This window comes from Aphis gossypii, chromosome 3 (assembly GCF_020184175.1).
Source record: "Aphis gossypii isolate Hap1 chromosome 3, ASM2018417v2, whole genome shotgun sequence".
NCBI classification, from domain to species: domain Eukaryota; kingdom Metazoa; phylum Arthropoda; class Insecta; order Hemiptera; family Aphididae; genus Aphis; species Aphis gossypii.
In genome coordinates this window covers 49,873,145-49,898,799 of record NC_065532.1, presented here as the reverse complement: position 1 = coordinate 49,898,799, position 25,655 = coordinate 49,873,145, and the positions used below count along the sequence as shown (strand labels likewise).

General features: G+C 32.1%; 1 protein-coding gene across 1 annotated transcript; it reads right to left on the bottom strand.

Annotated features, from left to right (window-relative positions):
- Window positions 1-623: 623 nt before the first annotated feature.
- LOC114126648 (homeobox protein EMX2-like) lies at window positions 624-24,760 on the bottom strand. Its single transcript, XM_027990647.2, has 3 exons — window positions 23,670-24,760; window positions 12,140-12,312; window positions 624-1,757 (listed from the first exon to the last, which is right to left on the bottom strand). The coding sequence occupies exons 1-3, from the start codon at window positions 24,310-24,312 to the stop codon at window positions 1,488-1,490; spliced, it is 1,086 nt and encodes a 361-aa protein (XP_027846448.2). The 5' UTR covers window positions 24,313-24,760; the 3' UTR covers window positions 624-1,487.
- Between the last annotated feature and the right edge of the window lie 895 nt (window positions 24,761-25,655).

The window sequence follows — 25,655 nt, the reverse complement described above, 5'->3', positions numbered from 1 at the left end:
GCTAGTGGGTTCCCTGTCATGTCACTCTCGTGGTCGAGTAAAGTTATGAGAGAGTTGCGTTGTTTGTGCTCCATATAGTAATGGTTAGAAAAAACGACCATTAGTGTTTGTACTAGAATACTTTCGATGTATAATACATACTGATAGTATATACTTGCGACTCCTATGTAGACCGCGTCAATGCAACTATAACTATCTGAGAGACGCGGCCAATTTTTTCAACGGTATATACGACGACGAATGGTTTAAAATTGCAAATGAAAATAAGGTCGATTGCGAAAATCGCGTATTATTCTATTTTAAATTCACACAATCCAATTGCTGTAGTATGATAACGAAGAACCTGTAAATAAACGTCACGGACACATCGTATAGGCCAAATCGTGTTACGAATAATATACAAGACATATACACCACGTTCATGGCACTCACGTATACGATATTATTATAATTTATAATATCAACGGACAACGAGTATAGGGTATTATATGCATTAACGAGTATATATTATATACTTGAATATTTTACTGTAAAACATCTTTATCGATTTCAAGCCTGCGTTCATCTAAAAATAAGTGTAGTACCTACCTATTGTTACGGAAAACAATTAAAAAACACAATACTGTAAATTAAGGAAATTATTATTATTGATATATATTTTTTAAATTTTTATCATAATTATTCGAACAAAACATTAAACAATTATGCGCTTTCTTCGATTATAACACATATGTATTAAAATTAACAATAATTTATGAACGCATTTTCCGTCTTATATGCACAGCAGAAAGAGGAGACGAACGTATAATGTCCAATTTTATTTTTGTACATAAGACTTTTACATTTAATTTTATGTTTTATCGATACGACAATAATAGTAATAATATAATAATAATAATAATAATAATAATAATAATACATGTTATATAATAATATATAATATTTATTCTAATTAGCCTACAAATGAAAATATCATTTTATTAGTCTTTTGTACATTATATAATAATAATAATTAAAAAAAACTTGCGAGTTATTTGCATTCATATATATATATAATATACTCACTACAAACATCTTATGTTATTTACACTCAGGTATTATACATACTATATAAGCCCTCAAGCTTCAATTATTTACAAAATTTCATTTAAAATAAATATATATATTATTTATTAATATATTATGGTACATACAATGGAGGATTTAAAAACAACAACGCACACAAAATGACTAGAAAAATGGACAGTTTCCATTTCTGTGCGTACAAGATGGAAAATAATAATCGAACAAAATTATAATACACTTGTGTATGTACATTACATAATATTCTGTACAAGAAGATCAATGCGTCGCGTTCCAGACGGTAATCGAAGTGGTCACGTGACGCTCCGTCGCGGCTGAGGTATCGCGTGGTCCAACGATGATACCACGCTGTCGGTACCCATGTCACCTGTACGGTGATCATGTACGTGATACTCGCGTACCGTTCAGACGTCGCTATCCGCTTCGGAACTGTATCCGTCGTAGTGCATCGTCCCGTCGTCCCTGTGCTGCACCGAATGCGGTGAACCCTCGCCATAATGGTGCATTTCACTATCGGATCCGCTGTTCTGGGTCTCCTGTTTCCACTTGTTGACGTGATGTGAGTTTTTAGGGCCTCCACCGCCGCCACCCGACTGCTGTTGCTGCACCTTGGCTTCTTCTTCCTGTTGCATTCTCTTGTGCTTTGTGCGCCTGTTTTGGAACCAGACCTTGACCTGCGAACAACAGAGATGACGTGGTTATTATAATATAATCTTATTGCATATTAAGGCATTAAACCTATAACCCATGTGGGTGGTCAAGATTTTTTTAGGGGTGAAATGTTTATATTTAAATTTAATAAGTGGATAACTGTTCACTCTCCGTTGTATACATATTATATTATAATCTTCAATCTTTATATTAATAACCAATATCCAATTTAAAATAGCACGAACGCCTATCTAGAACCGCATATGAAACATGTTTTGTAGAAATCTGAATTATAATAATATATACAATAAATAATATAATTGTGCATAAATATGACCGAGGGGGGTGATACTTTATCCTCTGCACTGATTATATACCGAAGCTATACATAACAGTGAATCTCAACCTTTATCTAAGCAATGACATTTTAACTTAAATCCAAATAAATGGTGACACGTTTAAGTCATTAAGATTAAATAGAATACCTACTATAGGAAATTATACAAATAACATTAAAACCAAAAAAATATTCTTAGTGGCACACATTACGGTATTACGTGACCCATCGGTCAATAACCATACGGAACTATAATAAGTACAATGTTGCGGGAAGGTTTCTTTTTACACATATACTGAACATAATATAACGGCTATAGTGAACTAAATAGACTATAAACTCGAACACAATTTAAATATATTATTATTATAATACAATTTATTGCTATTACCTATAGTTATTACTATTATTTCTTTAACGCCCGCAGTAAGTTAGGTATATTCAATATACACGCGATGATAAATTATTGTTTTCCACACTTATAAGTATATATCATATAACGACGAGTCACGCGTTGTACTAATATTATATAATATTATAATATGTTTAATGCTCAATAGCAGTAATACTAAACGTTTCTCGTGTTGCGATTAATACACATACATGAAAATAATATAATACATATCTATAACCGTAAAATTGTAAACTCACATTTTTTATTCGTATAATAATATACACGTAAATATCGCTGAAGTATATAAATCGAGTTCAAACACTCATAGAAAATTAATGGATATAATCATCGATCGTCGCCTTTGAGTGCTATCGTATATTTAACTGTATAGTGCACATTACGTAGGTATTTATATTTTATAATATATTATTATGGATTTCGATGTATATAATATATTATACATAAATATAATTTAACGTAGATACTGCAGTTATATAATTATTATTTTATTAAACTACGAGTATTATTATACATATAAGTACACATTAATGCATTTAATATTAAATATCGTAATTTTATTATTATTATTATTTTGTTATTGGGTATATAAATTTACAACACACATAACAGAATACGATAAACGTCAATGTAAATATGAAAACAATTTTTAAAAGTCTTCTTATTACTAATACGCTTCCCTTATGTAATATATTATGAACTCTTGTATTCCCACAAGCTCAGGCTTCTGGAGACAATTTTTTTCACATTTATTTTTATTATATTTAATAATTAATTTGTAAATTTGTATATTTGAAATAACAATAAATCTATCTATTTATAAATTATTATTGATAATATTACCTATATACAATACTATCTATTATATTATCTATACGTAATACGTATATTGTATATAATGTATATAATAATTATATTATCGTTGTGGCCAATGCCGGAACTTAAGCTGAAAAGGATACGCGTGGAATATAATAAATATATTATAAAAGCGGGCTTAAAAAAAAAAATAATTGAATAAAAAGGAAAAAACAGCGGCGGTGACAAGTCTTGCTACTGTTTATTTTTGAAACAAAAAAATCAGTCTATATAAATTCACACGTAAAATACCTCGATATGCATTTAATATATAGTTTATAAATAATATATATATGTATATGTAATACAAACAATATACGATTATCTATATATAATATCGTACTTGGGGAATATATTATTATATTCGTATACACGCCCGTGATGATATAATATGCGAGTTCGTCGAACTGGCGTGGGTGGGTCGGTTGAAAGAGGGGGTGGAATAAATATAAGGGGCCGGGGGCTGTTTACTCGGTGGATGATTGCCGGTTAATCTGCAATACTCGCGCAAACAGTACGTGACGGAAAATGGATCTCGGGCGATTTCATTTCCGAGTAAAATATCGTGGAGGAAAATAAAAAAAATATATAATATAGTACATATATATACTACAGAGCACCACATATCATACGATTTACTGAAGGGCAAAAAAAAACACACACACACTAGTCCTCTCTCGTCCAAAAGCACCCGTCGAAAGATGGCCGATTTATAAAACGATTGAAAAATAATATTTGCGCTGCCATAATACACATTTATATTATATATAATATATATATATAGTCAGTACGAGGTAGCTCAGCACAACCCACGTCGATAGTGAGTGAACGAGTGAGTAAGAGAAACACATCGCTAAAGGGGGTCAGCCTTTGCAATTTGCAGCTATATATTATATGTGCATGTGTGTACGTAAAAGTTAGGGTGAATCTACCACCATAATATTATATACTTTATATAGATAATATAAATATTATATATAACATATTTACATTACTCGGACTGCGTATACACGCCGTGAAAATCGTATTATATATTAAGCAGAAGATTATGTATACGCACTACATTTTTACTTTAAGGCGTCCATATATAAATTTTAAAAACTACACGGACTAAGACATTTGTCATCGAATTTACAAATTTTACTAGTTTTGTAAAAAATATATAGGTAACACGAACACAATAAATAAGTGTACAATTATTATAACGTTTGTTACAGATCGCCGTTATTCATAAATGAGAATACAGAAAAGTATTTATACTTTGTGTAGTGTATTTTACCTATATTTAAAGAATAATTTATTATAGTTTATGTTTAATGATGAACTAAGAACTATAATATGTAATTTAATATGTAATACTTAATTAAAAAAAAAAAACTAAAAATATACGAATAGTTGGCTCTAGTAGACCATAGTAAAAATCATACGTGGGTTGGATGATGTGGCCTACAATTTATAGTTATAGTAGAGACTCTTAAGTTCTATATAGAACTGTCGTTATAACACACAGTATTATAATATTGCAATTTTATTATTGTCAATCTATTGAGTTATTATTTTTTCGATCCATAATTCTTTTGCCTGTGACAGCTTTTCTGATTGCATTGTTGTATACTTCTATACGCCGACGCCGCGCCAATAATTATTGTAAGGAAAGAAACTATTCTTTCTAAACGGTGCCGCAATTAAACTTTGGTCAAGTTAATTAGCTAAATATTAATATGCAAATAATCGCGTGGAAATCAATTTCGCGCGGGCAATAAACCAAAAAATAAAAAATAAAAATAAAATAACGACTCAAGGTTAAACATTATTTAAATGTAATTATATATTATTGTCTACTGCAGCATTTAAAAAATAAAATTAAAAAATATGCAGTAAATTACCATCATTTGTTTTTCGTTTTAATTGTAATAATTATATCATGCAGACGTTTTTCTCTAATAAATTAATAGTATTCGACTTGAGAAAACTTTATCTAGCGCCGTATACATTCACAGAATAATTACTGAGATTTAAATTTATTATCCCTTGCATAATTAACTCTACGCCAATTGCTTGTGAAGCGAATTCTATGTTAATAATAATTACTTTATTTAACGTGCGATTATTGCGCATGTATACATCTCGTGAATATTGTTTTCTACGATCGCAGTATACATTATATAATATAATATGTATAATACCATCTATAGCTATATACATTAGCTGTAATATGTTTCAATGTTTCATTAAATTATTTTACAGCGTTCATAAAAATATTTATTATTCTCAATTAGAACGATCTTCCGGTTTTAACTACCACAAAAGTAAATCGTAATGTATAATGCTTTATGGCCGTTATGCCTAATGGTCTTATTGGAGGGTGTGTGTATACTGTATAATAAAGCCAATCGGAGTTCGCAATAACAATGCAGCTTTGTATATACTAATATACTGCTGTTATGTGTCTATGTATGAAGGCGATGAGTGCAGAAAACACGAAATATTTCAAATCACTAGCTAGAAGCTGCGACAAACGATCCAGAATACAATAGGTAATTACATATTATTACATATTATATTAAACGAAAACGTTTCCTTTTTAAAAGCATATAAAACTACGTTTAAACTCTTCGAAAACCTATTGAGCTTTTCGTCTATGCTATATTTTCTGTGGAGATGAATATAAATTGTTTGACATTTGTCAAAAAGAAAAAATAACTTTGCAAATGTGGTAGAAAGAATTTATTTTTATTTTATTTTGAACGGTTGATTACCCCTTTTGCGTGTTCCACGACCCTATCCTAGGCACATGTTATTCCGAGAATATTCGTTATGATGGCAACAACGACGATGATAAATACGAGTCGTTTTAGGTCGTGACAAAAATAGCTAGATGATATGTACTATATTATATATACGAAAGATGGCAATTTCCTTTTTCCGAGGAGTACCCGAAACCACCGTTGCTGCAGCCGTCGCAATCATACTGTGCCGCGACAACAGTAGTGCGTTTTAGAATCAACCCTCCTCCGACCTTTCCCATCATAAGTTGCAAGTACAAGCGTGGTAATCAAATATCTGTTTTCTTGAGTAATATTTATTTTTTATTTTACTTCCTCCGGATTTATAGCTATTTCCCGGTAGCGCATCAAAATATGGTACGTGACACAATATATAATATTATATATTATATATATCATCTATATAGCCACCAAGGCTCCGGGACAACATTTTCACATAATATAATATATACAATATAGTCGTAAACCCACCCGTCGTGGAATACGCCGAATTATACTTGTATATATATATTATCATATGTGTACCTATACGTAGAGCGTAGCTTCGAAGTAATTTGCCAAACATGTTAACCCCCATTTTTTCCTTTAATAAAAAAAGGATTTGAATTCTGGGTTTCAGAATTTAAAGTAGGTATATACATAATATACTTTTTTCAGATTTTTCGATAGCGTTAGTATTTAATATTTATTAAGGATCAAAATGAAGCTAACCTAACCTATGCCCATATAAACTTTGACGTATGATTAATTTAGTATAATTATTCTAATAAATAATAATATATTGTTACAAGCATAAAAGAGATGTAAACAATGTTTATTTGATCCGCAGAAGCGGATGAGCACTGCACGAATTACATATTTATATACAGTGTTTACACACACACAAGGGATATAATATGAAAATCAATTTTCAGCGAAAAACAGTCCACGACACGTTTTCCCATTAAGCTTTTCTGACTGGTGTTTACTAGAGATTTTCCACAGTACCTATATATGTGATTTAATATTATAATAAAATGTGTGATATGCACCAAAACATACGCATGCATGCATGCGGGCTTTTTTTAGAGAGCGGATTTTTATTTTTTATTATTGTTTATATATGTTGCATAAATCAATGTTTTCTACACTATATATATTATATAATCTCGTTTGGTATATTTGTTCAATAAATATAAAAAGTTATGATCTATCGTGGACTCTATACTAAATTGTGCACAAATAGATCGTAATCTGTTTATGTTATATACAAAATTCTAAATTGATTTTTGCTACTGTCTCTGTATTTTGTTTAAAAACAAGAACGTCGTGATAGTATAAAATATTATAAAGTTAGCGTGAAACTCAACTGTATTAGTAATTCAAGCTTTTGCGGATACGAAATTATCGATACGATGACAGCGATAATGATAATAATAATAAGACGGATGAACAGCGCATTATGATGTATCATTAAGTATTTTATATCAAATGACCCGTGTTGGTTTTGAAATTTTCACCCTATACGCCGAGTGAGTGACTTCTGCATGATACATATATAATCTGGTATACGCGCATATTATATATATTGTACTGTATTATACATTTTATACATGTATATATAGCACAGCAGCTCGTTCGCTTATTATCAAAAGACATATAAAACAAGCTCAGTTTTCCACTACATTAAACGCCGATGACGCGCGCCGCGCCCTTCGATCGCACACCCACCAACCCCAAAAACCCCCATCGCCGTTTATACCACAGCATCGTGCCGCCGACCTCGGGGGAACGTTTTTCGTGCACAACGTTAGAACATACGCGCTCTATATTACCGTCGTTATATTATTATTACGGCGCTCGAATTATGTTCTAAGTTATTGTCGGGGACAGGAATACATACATACAAATGTACAAATACATACAACGACTGAACTACGTGTCCCCTAGCTCGTATCGTATATATATACCAATGCACATATCAGTGTAATGTATGTAATGACATCAAGTAAAACGATAAAAACAGTTCATATTATATGTGCAGTGGTGGATGAACCGTTTCAGAATTCAAAATGGCCGTTGAAAACTGCAATATTATAATATTAAATAGGTATATACGTTCATGTATACCTATATAGTACGAGTATTATATGTTCATGGATCAAAAGCCAAGCGTAGGCATGTCGAAAATACCGATATTCAAATTTACATTATAAAAACAGAATGAAATTATATAGGCATTTTCATTAATCGCAATATGTTATTATATATATTATATATAGAAATAAAATTAAAATATTACCACATATTTTTATCGTGTTCATGCAAAAATTTATGAAGATTATATAAACGGTAGTATATTATAGCCGATATAATATTTAAATCTGTTTCTACGCTGTGTAATAAAACACGCTGTCTTAGTAAAAATTCACACTTCCATTATTATATGTATAATCAACTAAATACATTCATCAAATACAATATTTTAAAAGTCTATTAGTATTGATTCAAATTTCAAATATTTATTTATGGAATAAGAAATTCAATAAAAGCATATTCTTAGATTCAAGGATTTGTGTTGATTACGAGCTCTTAACTAGAGTCTAGAACCATATAATATTGTATCATATACACGTCATATACTCATATTGTATAACAATCATGTATTTCCCTATCCCGCATTAACATAATTGTTTAAAATACAAAAAAGTGACAAAACTTTTGCTAGTTTACCAACCTATGTGTACAAAATATTATTTTAATTTAACTACTAAACCGTTGGCACAACGGTAGTATAAATAAAACGCATCTGAAAAAAAAACACAGATTCGCATTGTCGATGTGCACGCGAATCATAAATTCTATTCATTTAAAATAATTATTATTACAGAATCATATTATATATGTACAGCACACGTACAGTGTAATGTGAGCATATATTTATAAGCATATACATAAATTATACGTACAATTTATACACAGATATACGGACCAACGAAAATTAGTGCCAAAATAATGCGCGTCGTGCCGTCGCTAGTGGAGTATTCGATTCCGGTCGGGTTTTGTTAAACAATTTTATATATTATAATAGTAATAAAACATTATAATGTACTATACGAGCGAGGGGCTTTTCATCAGTGTAGCATGGCGATATTGTTTTAAATTACGTCCATTGTACACGGATTAATATTGTATATCGTGTATGATTATATTACAGTCGTATCTATGTATGTATGTAAAGTCTACACAATAATTATAAATAAATATTTGATTTTATGTTGTATCATTTCTCTCAGTTATAAGTTTATATAGTGTGCGTTGCCTAGATAAATTATATAATAAAATATCGTTAGAATATATATATAATATATATTATACTCATTTCGTGATACGTTATTATATATGTCTATAATATGAACGTATTATATATAAAAACATTACGTGTAAAATGCAACACAAATTGACACACAATATAATATAATATATTATTATATATCATAGACGGTCGTGGCCACGGCGTGTCCTTTGGGAGTGAGCGAGATAAATCGTTTCGTGTTAATAAAACGCCGTTTGGGGTTGTCGGATGCGTAAAAAAATTTAACGACGCCTCTTATTATTATAATTTGCCCTCGCGAGTTTACTACCGTTTTAGGGTGCATATATATGGTACCCGCCTCCGTCATTGGTCGAAACGGTCCCAGAAGGGCACTCGAAATATATCCCCCTCGTTACGCACTCACGTATATATATATAAGCATAAGTAGATACGCGTCCCCTTCGCAGTCCGAAAAGAATAACAACTAATTTACACGAGTGTTATTTTATACGCGATCGTATTATGTATAACTGTATAAGACAATCCAATTGGATTACGCAAAAGGGGTGATGGTTATAGCCTTATATATAGGTTAGGGAGTTGTATTATTATTATTATTTTTTTTTTTTTTGGCCGATCACCTTTTTTGTTTGTAATGGATGCGCGTACGGGGTGTTTACTATAATATATATTCAAAAATATATAAATGTACATAATATATTATATATACAATAACAACTGCACTATAACTATACACAATACTACCTAAAAGGATTGTTAAAATATAATATAAGTTACACTATTATAAATTCGAGTATAAAATTGCACGAGTAAATATAGCCTACATTGAGTAATCTATACATATATATTAAAAAACGTTGAATAAAAAATTCGGTTGACGTACATATACTATATTATGTATGTAATCACCATCAACGAGCCAAAGGTCTGACCTCAATTTCGGGTAATCAAATTTATAATTAATAATTTCGTCGTGTTTCTTTTTTTATTATTTTCAGAACGCGTTTCTGGCATCCGATAATTACTGTGTGTTTTGTCAATAACTATATAATACATCGGCACTATAACACATAAATATACAGGAAGATTGCGATAAACACACGAGATTAGTAAGGTACTAAGAGCACGATGATCGTAAATATATATATATATACATGTATATAAGTAAACATTTAATTAGGCAACGTCCATTTTAAATTTTATAGTCCACTTTTTTATGATGACATATTATATTATAATGAAAAAATTCTCGAACGTTTTGTAACCAATTAGTACAGTTGTATACAGTGATAAAAAAAAAAATCATATACGATTTAATTACAGATGATTGACCATAATAACACGGTGTAATTATATATAATATATATTTATTATTATTATATGTATTATATGGGTCCGTAAAGACGTAACAAGGTTTACTACATAGCCGGCAAAAATGATTAAAAACACATTTTCGTTTCGAGAACAATTTTATCTAAACCGTTATTTAACAACGCTGTTTAACACCCTCTTGTCAAACAACAAGTGATGAGAGTGGAAGCGGCCCGGCGGCCATTATGATTTCTTTTCATCCCTCCGCACGATTAGCGAGTACCCGTTTAATCTGACTCCTATAATAATATATATAATATCCGTCACATATATTTATAATCCTTTCAAAAGGTTAACAGGAAAACGGCGTTACTGGTATAATGCTATTATATTATATAAATATAATATGTGTGCGTGTGATGTGTGTAATATGTACGTACGCGCGTAGATGTTTATTTTTTAATGCCCAAACTTCTAGACGATGTGTTTTTTTCAATATATATTTATTATTATTTTTTATTGTGCATTCTGCTTTATACTACGAAAAATATATTATATTCGCATCGTTGCCGTGTTGACAACAGACAATGATCTCACCGACGTCAAGGTATCAAAACATTACTCCCGCATTGTACATGCTTAACGTCGAAAAATAATAACATAACGACCCATAAAGTAATTGCAGACGGACGCAATCCGATTAGGCTGCACTGGAGCAGTGGGTATACAATACCTACACATAGCATATATAGATGCACGCGGTGGCGGATAAGCCGTCACAGTAATAATAATAATATATGAACTATATTTTATTTATACGATATACCTAATATTAAATAAATAAATTAAAAGACATTACTTTTTACATTTTACTTATTATATTGGTTATTGAAAGTTTAATTAGATGATAATATTGTTAAAAAGAAAAAACTATTTAGTCGATACAGCAAAAAGTGTTATTATTATTATGATAGAATAAAAGTTGTATACTTTATAATTGAAAAATTGTAAAAATTTAATTGACTATGAGAAATCTAAGTAAATTATCTTTTTTGTAATATTGTAATCTGTGTATTTAAATATAAACAAACAACGTCAAACACGACGGGTTCTCGAAAATAAAATTAAAACGTCTGCGGTTGTCAGACAAATAAAAATGTAATATAATTATAACTTCATATAGGTATAGGTACAGGTGCTTATATATTATAATGTAAACATCGCATCCGTAAATATTATACAAGATGATGGCTTAACCTCGACTTAAAAAATGTGTGGTATTAAATTATACCTATCTATAATTATAATAAGTACCTATTAATTAAGTAGTAAAAATATGCATATTGCATTACGAATACCTATAGTATAATATATTATATGACACTCACCTGTGTTTCGGTTAGACTCAGCGATTGGGCCAATTGTTTTCTTTCGGCACCAACGACGTAATGGTTTTTCTCAAAAGCATGTTCCAATTTAAGCAGTTGGCTGGGGCTGAAAGCGGTCCTTATTCTTTTGGGTTTTCTGAAGGGTTGTAATAAAAATCCTGGTATGTCTGGACCTGTAACACGGAAAAAGAAGTTTAATTTAGTATTCGTAGAAAGAACAAACGGAATCAGTTAACAGCTGAACGCGTTTATCATAATAATAATAATAATAATATTATAATATTATGTGGCAGCGTTGTTTGTTTGTTGGATATTATTACGCTTTGCTTTTGTAACACCATTTTCCGACGACCAACAGAACACAGTTGCATAAAATTGTTATTAATGGTTGTTAAGATAATCGGATGTCAGGAGCGTATAAGGATTGTGTCACGAAGACGACCCGGCATGGGGTCCAGCCGAAAATCCTTGCGCCTGATAACATTGTACCCACTCTAATTTGAAAGCCAACAGTGATAAAATATTCAACGGCGGTGTCAAATAAATTTATTTTCGAAACTCGTTTGGAATATATTATTATTATAACGAGACAGGGGCCTACGAGTCCAATATGATATCCCCCTCCACCCACCACCACACACACACACATACACTCATATATATGAACATTAAAACGCGTGTGCGCGTTCGTGTGTGTGCGTGTGTGTTAACAGCTTCATTAGAATATACAATTGGACAATGCAGAGTTTGTTATATAAATTAAACATAATATATTAGCCGGTGTAGGCGAGACTTCGATAATATTGTCTCTCTTTCTATACATACACTAGCAGGCTATATAATATATTTATTATATATACTCTATTCCAATCGTCGCCCCGCCGTTTTTCTATTAAACTGTTTTTCGTTCCGTCCTGCGCTCGACTACTCCCAGACAAAAATTAGGTAGGTACCTATACTACCCATCTTAAACGTACACAATACATTAAAGTATATACTGTGTAGCGGGTAATTGTACGACCTGTACGATTGTGCAGCCTACGCAATAGCGTTTAAAATGATGCTAAGACGTGCACATAATATTTGAGAAGAACACAGTTCAACATTATTATAATCGCATTCATCAATTACCGAACAAAGATATTATATTTTCACATTCGAGTCCGATCGCTTACATAATAATAATAATATAATTTATACTAAATATTATATTTTATCATATATTATACACATAAAAGATTGGTCAAACTAATAAAGGTCATCGCAATAAAATTTAGGCTGATCGTAATTCGGCAACCAAGAATATAATATAGCATCTAAATAATATAACATACGTTACATATTATTATATTATCTTATGCGATTTACTCGTTGGCCACAGTGTCGCAGACATTATTAACATTTTATTACATTGTGTTCGTTTGATTTCCATAGGAATTATCGAGAACACCATCGCCGGTCGGGTTATCGCGCACAGACTGTATTCAGTGTATACTCACAATACATATTGCCCCATAATACTACATAACAATTCTTATGTACACAATACAAAATCATATTCATATATACTGAACATAAGAGTTTAAATGTATAATTATTATTGTTATACAATATACATATATATTTATATATTGAAAAGACAAATTTTCGAATAAGTATATACCTAATATGCTATAATAATCATAATATAGGTAATTTAGGTAATTATAACTGTTTGATAACGCATTTCGTATATCGATTGTACCCGTACAAGCTACGAACATAATGAAATTGTTTGAACTAAAGTCTTGATTGAACGTATCATTCAGTAAGTATGTGGCCCGGACTGCTGTAACAGCAGAAAAGAGATGTTTTTTAAAAAAAAAAAACGTGTTTACCGTTTAAGTAAAAATATTTTTTTAGAAAGAAATAAATAACTTCCACCGATAACCAACCGACCGTGTTGCCGGCTATAATGATGACCGCTTGTAACGAATAAAATAATATATAAAACTGTAAAACACATAAACGTATAATGTATAGTATAATATCGCACTGCTGCTGCATGACACGCTACATAAAAACCCGGTTATATCCATATGCGTGTTGAAAATGACGGAATTGTGATTATTAAAAGCAGTTTAATATGAAAATGATATATTTAACGGTATTAATATATTATACGCATGTCGTCTGTTTAACGGCAATAGCGTCATTTAAAATAAAAGTCGCTTATTGTTATACAAATTATTGTGTATTAGGTATAACATTACACACTATTATTTTATTGTTAACACAACGCACCGAATAGGTAAGTAGGTGCCCGTGCACAAGAATGAAAATAACTCAAAATCATAGTAATGATACGTATTACGAGTATATTGTGGAGTTATATAATATATAGTGCCGTACATAGTATATACTTAAAGGCAACAGTTGGTAATCTAAACATATTATGTACCCCTGGGCAATAGGTAATACTGATTGACCGTTCAACTCGTATTACAATATTCATCATTGTGCAGGCTGCAGTGTCTATATTATAACTATATACATAACACTTTATGTTTGGAATATTTTGACATCACACACATATTATTATATGTATATATAACGCATGTTGTTATATAATGTGCATGCGATGTACGGAAAATAATAATTTAAATATATTACAATTGTTTAATGTTGAATATTATTATAACTATATTATAATATATAGTAGACAGTGGTAATTTTTCAACGTGTGTTGATTTTGAGTTTTTATTTTACAACGATTTTCACACATGATTTTTATCGTTGGAGTGTGTAAGTCGCACGCAATAAATATTATAATTACAGGAAACAATTTGTTTTTAACCGAAAAATTACACGACGTTTTTCAAACCGTGCGCATGCCTCCAACCCCTCCGCCACAATCTCTCTAAATCCCGTATTCAAAACTATTATATACTCCACCTCGGAAAATTATACGACCGAAACATATACCGAGGTACATATACCTACGCGTGCGCGCGACTGGTCTCGTTCGGACGATTATTATTATAATTATTATATTATTCTCATTTTAGACAAACGCGTCCGGTAATTTAAACGTTAATTGCCGGTTTTTACTGTATTGTAACGAGAAATATATTAGATGCGTATTGTTATATATACCTAAGTGTGCAGTAGAAAAAATGATTATTATTATTATTTTTGTAATTGTAATCTGGCTCGGGACTAATAAAAAGCTGTCCGTATATTATGTAAAAAGGATAAAAAAAAAAAAACAAAAACGTTTTTGGGAAGTTTATCATTATTATTATTTTTTGTATCCACCTCTATTGTTTAAAATTAATTGGCACCGCCTCTCGGGACGACGGCGGGACCACCTATCTTCCTACGCGAACGCGCGCGCAATGCACAGACACTACACAGACCTATTATATGTATAATATACTTTATAATGATACATAAACAATAATCAAAACATGTACGCAAGAAAACACAATTGACAATCTTAATTTTTACAATATACTGAGAAAACAGGGAAAAACGGTAGTCCTCGCTGATATACCTAAATCATGTAACAGTAGGTCTATCATATAAATATAGTATGTATGTTAATATATTACAATAATCGAATGAAACTTCAGTAAACGTATTTTAATTCATCGTGGAGTTCATTTGAAGAAGAGTTTCAATTTTTTTTTTTAATCGGAGAACTGCACTATATATTATACAATACCCACCGTATAATTCTTAAGATACCGATAAAATCGAACTAATAAAAATAAAAAAATGAAATAGAAAGTCAACACTTTACAAGTATAAAGTTCGCGCGTAATAACGAATTAATTTGTGTTTTCAGAAGTCTTATTCGACGACAAATAACTATAGACGGTACCTATATACTGCAGGGCAGTTGAGGTAATGAGGTATGATTGACGCATACGATAGGAGAAGTCTATTTTGGTTGCCCTTAAGGGGTTAGGACTCGTGGTAGTTAGGTATATACCATCACCATTGTATAATAATAAATTATAAAACAATAACGTAATGACACGCGCATTTGGATTTTGGACGCGGTCTGTGCCGAATATGCGTAGATCGTATATAGATATATAATAGGCCTATAAATATCTACATAATATAATATATTATGATGTATAAATAATTTATATAAATATGGGCACAACGTCCTATGGTGGTAATTAATAATTAGAGGCGCCTGATAACGATATTTCGTCGGGTTGATAAGACAGCTGGACATGTCATCGCGTGTGTACGGCCAGCGGATAAGATCGCGGAGATATAATTATACGGTTACACATAGGTAATAATATGGGCAGCAATTTCACATACCTACCCATGTACATTTATTATATCGACGACGAACGCCATCTGTTGGCCGGTTTACGCGTAAACCTACCTAGGCCTCGGGTATTACACACACACACAAACATATATAGGTAGGTATTATAAAATATATACATACACATTACACACGAATACACTTAATACGTATTTACGTTTTATTATATTGTTTTGACAATGGCAATTTACATTTTGTTTTTCACTTTTGTTCCACTACTAATTTATCGCTGTTAATTAACCGTCACGCCCGCACGGCCGACCCGAAACAACCATCGAGACGGCGCAATTAATAACCGCGGGCGGCGCGACGTTAATTTTTTATTTATTCTTTTTTTTGTTTTCTCTTCTCCTCTCCGATAATATATACACACTTCGCCTCCGCGCCACCACCCCTCACACTGTCCCCTCGGGCCCGATAACGTGTACACATCAGGTATTATAAAGGTATTAATAACATATATAATAATAGGTATATAGCTATATTCAATATTATAAGCATGTATAGGTATATATAAAAGCGGTGCTACGCGAGATTCCGAAAGCTGACCCATTGTATATTTTGTAAAATAAAACTTGTTAAACACCACCCCTAGGGCGCATTCGTATATATCGTACGTGTACCTATATAATTCAGTAGCTCAACCGGTCGGAAACGCGTCAAATTCGGTGGGCAAGACAAATTCTGTATAATATGCTGGAAACCCACGCGAGAAATTCACAAAATCGTGTTATTTTAAATTTTTATGTTATTATACATTATAATATATATAATACGATATAGGTACGTACATAATAAATTCGATTAATACGGTTTATTTCCTAATATAATAATAATAATAATAATACTTCACAGATTTTCAGCTGCCGGCAAATAATTATTTTCGTCAACATGATTTTAAACGCGCTACTATTTATCTATATATGTGTACATACTACATTATATGGTCGTATGCTAATAGCCCAGCTGGCTACTGCAAATATATATAACATTATAATAGCTGTTAATTTATTCGATAAAAAAAAAAATAAAAACAAACGATACCTATTACCTATACAACAATAGGTATATTAAAAATCAAGTCTTCAGGTTAATAATACATCTTATATGTAGAACCTATATATATATATAATATAAACCAAACGAAAACGGTAGACTGGGATATTGAGAGTGTATTATAATATTATGCTGTTGAAGCACAATAAATATCTATACAGGTGCAAAGCATATAAATAAAATCAATGTACAATGTATGCAATATTATTGTCGATAATCTCGAGAATTTGTAAACCACGTAATATTAATTGAGTTCTAACCTGAACAAAAAAAATAATATAGTGATTAAGTCTCGGACACACTGAACATAAACATTAAATGAGTTTGAGAATTATTTTGAGTAAAATATAAAATTAACTGTCTAGAACTCTTAACATAGTCGTGTCACGCGTCAAAAGCTGCTCCATCAGCTGGATGCGCCTTGTTAATATTAACGTACCTATATTATAATAGGTATAATATGGAGACGACTAAGTGATACCGTTCATATCATTTTTGTCGCAATCAAATGAAATAAGTCGATTTTAATCTATACAATATTTATCAGTTTATCACATACATTTTTACCGATATAGGTCTAAGCCTGTAAATTGTTTTTTAAGTTTGACGGGACAGCTAGTATTAATCCTCAAATAAGCCGCGGAAGATTCAGTTCGTATTTAGTGTTTTGCGAATCGCGGCGGTATTATAGTATGTATTGTATTATATGATAATATAATATGTTATAAAGAAATTGAAAAATAATAAAGCAAAATGTGTAAATAAACCTATATGGATACAGAGTTGGCGAAGAATTTATATATATCATGTATGTATAGTATGTGTATAGTGTGTAGGTACACATAAAAAATAATGTGGCTTATATTACAAAATATCATTTAAACGTTTGTTTACGAATATATTATAATAATACAAATATTGTAATTATTATTATTATTGAATTCACACGATTATTACATTATTGTTCAACATAGATTATTAAAATGTACCTATTTATATATGATGCGAAGTATAAAATGTGTTTAATATGTAATAAAAATGACGGCTTAATAGTTAATACATACATTTATATATTATTATTCGTATATTATACATTCAAATTAATTATTTTCAAAGATAATTTACTATATAAGTAAGCACACGTGTGTAGTATATAATACCTTCTACATAAATACATAATATTATACAAATCAACTTATCATCGGTAAATGAGTTAGTATACGATGCAGGTTATGAAAAATTATGATTTTTTTAACTGATCCGCGGGCGACGGTGGCTCGTTTTAACTATACTTATATAGTTAATAGTTATACATATACCTATATGTACAATGTAAACGTACTATAATAATCACAACAACGTCCGGGCAATAATTAGTAATTTGAACCTTAATACTCGTATACATATACCTATATATTATATAATATTATAATGTACCTATAAACCTAAACATACAACACACAGTGGCTTGTTATAACTTTATAGATTTTGTTTTTTTTTTTTTATTTAATCAAAGTCATTGTAGCTCAAGGAAAGCTGTAGACAAGTATAATAATAAAAATTTATTATATTTTAGGCGTAAGTTTATTACTAATTATACAAATATATAAGTAGTATATAATACGGCTATACAGGTTTTCTTCAAATATATAGGACATATATTTAAAAACGGCCATTGCGCGTGAAGTGACGAGAGAAAATATTTAACGCTGTTAAAATTTTGGATAAATAATATTTGGTTTAGCCGGTTTAGGTATAATCAACGCGTATTTGGAATGGACGTTTATTATTATTATTTATAAGCATACATAAACCATAGTAGGTATATAATATATTACTCTAATTACTAATTGGTGAATGATTATAAGTTATGACGTTTTTTTCCGCTGATTATAGTTTTTGTTCTCTAATATATATGAATTATAAGTATCTAAGGTAACAGGACAATTTCTGACCTGGATCGTATCGGTAAAATAGGTTAAATCATTAATTTTTTGTATAATATCTTTTTTTGTCCTAAAGTAAAAAAAAAAATGAATTTCTAAACATTTTTATACATGATTATTTATACATTATATTATTTTAGTATTGAATGATCATTATTTCTTTGATACAATATGAAAAGAGTTATTATAACTGAATTATTAATAGATAATAATAATAAACAATAGGTATTTTTTCAAATGTGAGCAAGTAAAAATATAACTATAAAGAAGGATAATATATTAATAAAATGACTAAAAGAATTTGTAAATGAAATATACATATAGGTAGTTGATTAATAAAAATTAAATTCTATATTCAGATATTTCCTACATAAAAATATACTCACTTTTTGCAAATATAGTCTGGTTTAATTTTATATGTTTCTTTTGTTATCATTAAACATATATTTTTTAGTTAAAATGTTCATTTTGGAAGGTACCTACTTATTTTGTTTTTTTCATTACCTATATAATATTACTTGCGAAGGCGGAGGAAATTATCTTATAGTAATTGTCTTACATTAGTATACACACCACAATCGTACGAGCAGCGTTCCATCGAATATATTATATACAGCGTTCGGTCTTTCACTCAAACAACCGATTTCCAAGAACGGGTTGAAGAAGAACAAATTACATTATAACAATGTTCTTTCGGTATATTGGAATATACATATATATATCTGTGTGTGTGTAGATAAAACACTATCGCGTATTAAACCAACGAACGACAACTTACTTTACGAGCCGTACTCACTACATCATTATGTTAACTTAACAACGCGTTATTATACGAGATATTATACAGTTATTATTATTGGACATTATTTATATATATAGGTACGCGATTATTATAATATTACTCGTATTGTCGCTGCTGTAATTTATTTTTGAGTATATCTAAAATACATATTATTTATGTGTTTGTGTGTGTAACATAATATAATGCTTATTATACACATTTAAGTGACTATATACAACAACCAGCCACAGACAGGGTGTGTCGTAGCTATATATATACCTATACGGTAGTGAGTGAGGTACCTTTAAGTATATATAAGTATATACATAATGTTGCGTTGTATATAAGCACACACGCACACAAAACAGAAACACGATTTGTTTACTATGTACTACACACAATTGTTTATAAACAACCATATTTTTTGTAGTTTGTTTGGTTTGTACCTATATATGCAACTATATAATAATATACAGGAGGCTGTACTATATACATACAAACGAGAAGAATAATCCTTCTAGCATGTGAGACAACAAATCCTCTTTAAATCTATACCGTCGAATTCGGAAATAATAATATATTTTTACAACCAAATATAATATGAATAGGATACGATTTGGAAATTCGTTGAAAAAATAATCGATTTAGTGAGCGAAAGATATTTATCTATATCCATCGTGTAGGTTTAAACACATACCATACAAACAAATATTATAATATGTGGTGTAACAAATCGCGTTCTATGCAGATTAGATCATTGAACATACCTGCGATACATATATACACCTACCCATATATACTAGGTGTCTATAGGTACCTATATATTACATGTGCGTTATTATTATATGTTATGGCTATCGTATATAGTATGTAATAATATATAAATGCTAATAGTTTTGGCCTTTGTAATGATGATATTTGCATTAAGATGTATATATTTTAATATATACAATGTATCCAGTATTCCTATATCAATGTGGTTAACGACGACCCAACACGCTACATTATATATAGCTTTTATAATTTTATATACCTATACATATTGCAGACATTAATAGACACCTACACTGTTTGTACGTCTATACCTATACCTATATATACTATTAATTATATATAGTAATATAGTGTGATTTTCTGCAGATACTAGGTACATATACTAATAGGTATTAAAGGTAAGTATACACTCAATATAGTTCGCTGTGCAGATAAACATCAAACAGGAGTAATAGTTGAAATTATACACATATTTTATAGGTATTATACATAGGACATAAGTGCGTTATGGGTGTACATACTGAAAATTGTTCATATATTATTTTTGGGGAATTCATATATTCAACATAACTTTTATAACCGTTAGCACGTATTGATATACATAAATGTATACATTATTATTAAGTGTTAAATCGCACACGTCACGAGGAAGACCTATAACGGGACCCTCATAATATATTGCGTAAAAGCGATATCTAAAAAAAATGTTATACAATAAGTGATATACAAAAGGTACTGCAGGAAGAGTCAAGAATTGAACATATATAATATATTATATAGGTATACTTAACGTGCGCTGTGATGGGTACATAGGACACACACTGTGATGTACGAATGTTAGTTAGGACAAAAGGTTTATGGCGACCAAATTTTTGTTCTTTTTTTTCACTCAAACGGGATCCGAAAAACATAACAATATAATAATAATGATCCGCGTGTGCGCGTTGCATCATAATATTCAATGATAATATATATAATAATGTACACCCCGGAACGCCTTTTTTTCAATATGCGCACATATTACACTACACGCCTGCAAGAATCGTTTATTTACCTACTACAATCGTATTATATTGTTGTGAGTATAGTTACAACTACATAACATGGTATATAACTTATTGTTGGACAAATTTTTATTGGGTCACGGTTTCTTTATATCCCACCGGCTGCCGAAGCGTTTGTACATGTACGCTATTAGCATTATTATATTAACATTATAATATATTGTACACCCATAACCAGCGCCTCCCGTTGCCTTAAATAGTATGATATATATAATCAATAAAAATATACTTAGGTAGTACCGATATTTGTTATAATAGAATCCATACTATTTATCGAACATAACCGTACAGCCCATGCAGAATTTCGACCGGCCATACTGTAGACATATATACGCACACTAGGGGTTCCGCAATACTATTCACATTAACTACAAAATATGTTTAGACGAATAGCGCTTTTATATCTTGTCAAAGTGAAATTTACCAGAAATACAATTCGAAAAATATTAATCTCCAATATATAGGACCATATTATTATATTTGTTTATAGAAATGGCACATGTTGTATTGTTCCGTACATATAATAGGTATAGGTACTTATTATATTATATTGCGTAACTTGGTCATTTTTTTTCACCGTAACATACCCATTAATATAGTGGAATTTGGGAAAAAAAAGATAAGTAAAAATAACAGTACCCGTACCTTTTTTTTTTTATTCTCGCGAATATTATTCGAATACACATAATGCAAAGCTGTACTGTAAGGGTGATTTATAATATATAATATAACAAAAATAATACATATTATATCGATGTGTGGTCACGTAAAATACGCAAATATACGTATTGTGTATTTTTGAAGGAAACTTATCATTCGGTCTATTATAAATGTGCACCTATAAAGGCGGTGCAGGACGTTACGGTGCACGAATATCGGTGACGTATAGGTACTTAATACTTATACATAAACATACTATTAAGGCGGGAAAAAAATGATGACTGCCTATACGTGTGGCTACGTCGCACGTGTTATTATAGCAGCCACAGTATCTATACGGATAATAATAAAATCGAATAGTAGGTACCTGGTTATAAACATAATATAATGCATTTTATATATTCCGTGAATGTGTAATACTATACTTGCTATTTTATGTATGGACTGGATTCAAATGAATCAAATATGTAAATTAGTATTTGCAAAAATTAGTGAAGTGAAAATATACCGTTTTTATATGTAGTTTCGAAATACCTGTAGCTTTAACGAAGCTGAAGTAAAAATAAACACATATACCTAGTAGATATTATAAAATTGGTGTGATATAAAAAATAGATAATATTATGCAACAGCAGTATATATAGGTACATTGGCCTGTTATTATTTATTATAATTTCTATAGGCGTACCTATATTAAATTATAATAATATATACCTAGTAATCTTTCTCAAATGTGTGTGATAAAAATAGGTACATGACTTCGATTTTTTATGTAGGCATTGGAAAGTTCGTATTTTTTACGCATTATATTAGGTATACACACATTTTTAATAAATTTAGATAGGTATACCTACAATATTAAATTTCTATACTGCAGATAAAAGTATACGCATAAAAATACATAAACGACACTTACCGCCGGGAAATCTGTGCGGAAATATCCTTCCGTGCCGCGATAACAGCCACGGGTACAGAGGGTACGTGTCGCGGGTGGGCTGATGTTGCGGATGGTGCGGATTCGGCTGAAAGTGGTGCGCTGCTGCGGCGGCGGCTGCGGCTGCGGCGAACGCGAACGGATGATGAGGATGTGGGTGGGCTGGTGGCGGCGTCAGAGGTTCGTGCACGTACTGCAACCCTTTGGCCAAGTGTCCGGCGGCTGCGGCGGCGGCTGCTGCGGCGGCCACGGACGATGATCCGTAACCGGCGGCAGCTGGCAGCGCGGACGGCTTGAACACGGTTGTGCCGCCGGTGCCGCTTGACGCAGAAGTCTGCTGCTGTTCGTGTTGCTGCTGCTGGTGTTGGTGCACGTGGTGCGACTGCTGATGCTGGTGTTGCTGATGCTGTTGTTGGTGATGGTGATGGTGATGATGCGGCGGCGGCGATACGCTTCCCGGGTTCAGCGGCGAGCCGGCGGCCGAACTGCACGCCTCGCTCTCGTCGTGCGCCACCGACGAACCTTCGCTCCTGGCCGGCGACCGGGAACCCGCGCCCACGATGGACTCGATGGAGAATCCGATTTTCGGTTTGACGATCATCGGCGTCGCGGCCACTTGTATCATTTTATAATCGACGCGAAAACAGTCGTTATTCGTATATGAAATACGCGTCGGAAAGGTTTATATACGAACGGTGACGTATATATCGAGTATGCGTGCTCAACACGAAATTGTCATTTAAAACAGAAAAATCGTAAGACGCGGAAATGGAGGAGACGCGATCACGCGCGCGCCGACGACGTACCAAAAACGGCGGCGGTCGTCCGCTGCATTCGAGCGGGTCGTTTCGTAATTTACGCGCACTGCACTTCGATCACGCTCGCAACGCACACAGCTGCAGTACTAAGCGGAAAATAAACAATAACAACAGTACAGACGGTGTGTGTATAAAAAAAAAAAATAATAAAACAGCGATCAGAAACGACGACTATAATAATAATATTATAATAATACGACGGTTCGCGCGTGTATGTTACGTGCGGACGACGACGGTAGACTGCTGCCGGCTGAGGTCCGGGCCAGTGCGCTGTCGACGGCGGCGGCGGTGGCGGCCGTTGCCGCGGCGGTGGTGGGTGAGATGAGGGACGGGACGGGCGAGCGGGACCGCCGCCGCGGAGGGAAGAGCGGCGCGCGCGGTGGGCGTGACCGACGGCGACCGCGGTTGGGCGGCGAGACCGGCCCGGGAAACGAGGCGGCCCATTGGCCGGCCGTTCGCGGCCCGCCGGCGCGCGCCGTGCTTACTTTTGGACCGTCGCCGTCGTTAACGCCATAACAAACATGTGTATTTAAGGTGTTAACTGTATATATACCATACAAACTGCTCTATAGTTTAATATGTAAAACTGGTTTCGATTATTGCGTTAACGTACCCGTATACACATTTACCTATCTTTGTATATATATATAATATGCGTGCGCGCCACCGTCGTCGCCACTTCAGTCCTTGCACCGCGCGCTAGCCCTCTCGGTGATTTGATATTATATTAAGCGCGCCTTCCCCGTAACGCGCCGCTGCAGATAGATCCGCAAAATCGTCGGGTTATGTATAATTTCATAAAGTATAATATATAAATTTAATATTATATTATAACGTATATTGCAGCAGGTAGTTTGTAGGTATGATGGGCATTGGGCAAGTACCTATGTATTGGTATATACCTTACCTAAGTCACTCGAGTGATATTATACGGGTAGGTACCTATATAACTTATAATGTATACAGTTTCTATAGTTGAGGCGCATAATATATAATAGATACCTACTTCGTGCAGATTAAATGAATTATAACGTTTAATATTATTGGTACACATCTCATTCCATTCTATCATCACTTATTATTTCTCACGCGTACAGTGTGAGTATACTGGTCAATATACTCACTCAAATGGGCAGTGCAAAGGCATAAA

Coding starts and splice junctions, on each gene's coding strand:
- LOC114126648 (XM_027990647.2), bottom strand. CDS start 24,312: ATGATACAAGTGGCCGCGACGCCGATGATCGTCAAACCGAAAATCGGA. Junction 12,313..23,669: donor TCCGCACAGATTTCCCGGCG/GTAAGTGTCGTT, acceptor TCCGTGTTACAG/GTCCAGACATACCAGGATTT. Junction 1,758..12,139: donor TGAGTCTAACCGAAACACAG/GTGAGTGTCATA, acceptor TGTTGTTCGCAG/GTCAAGGTCTGGTTCCAAAA.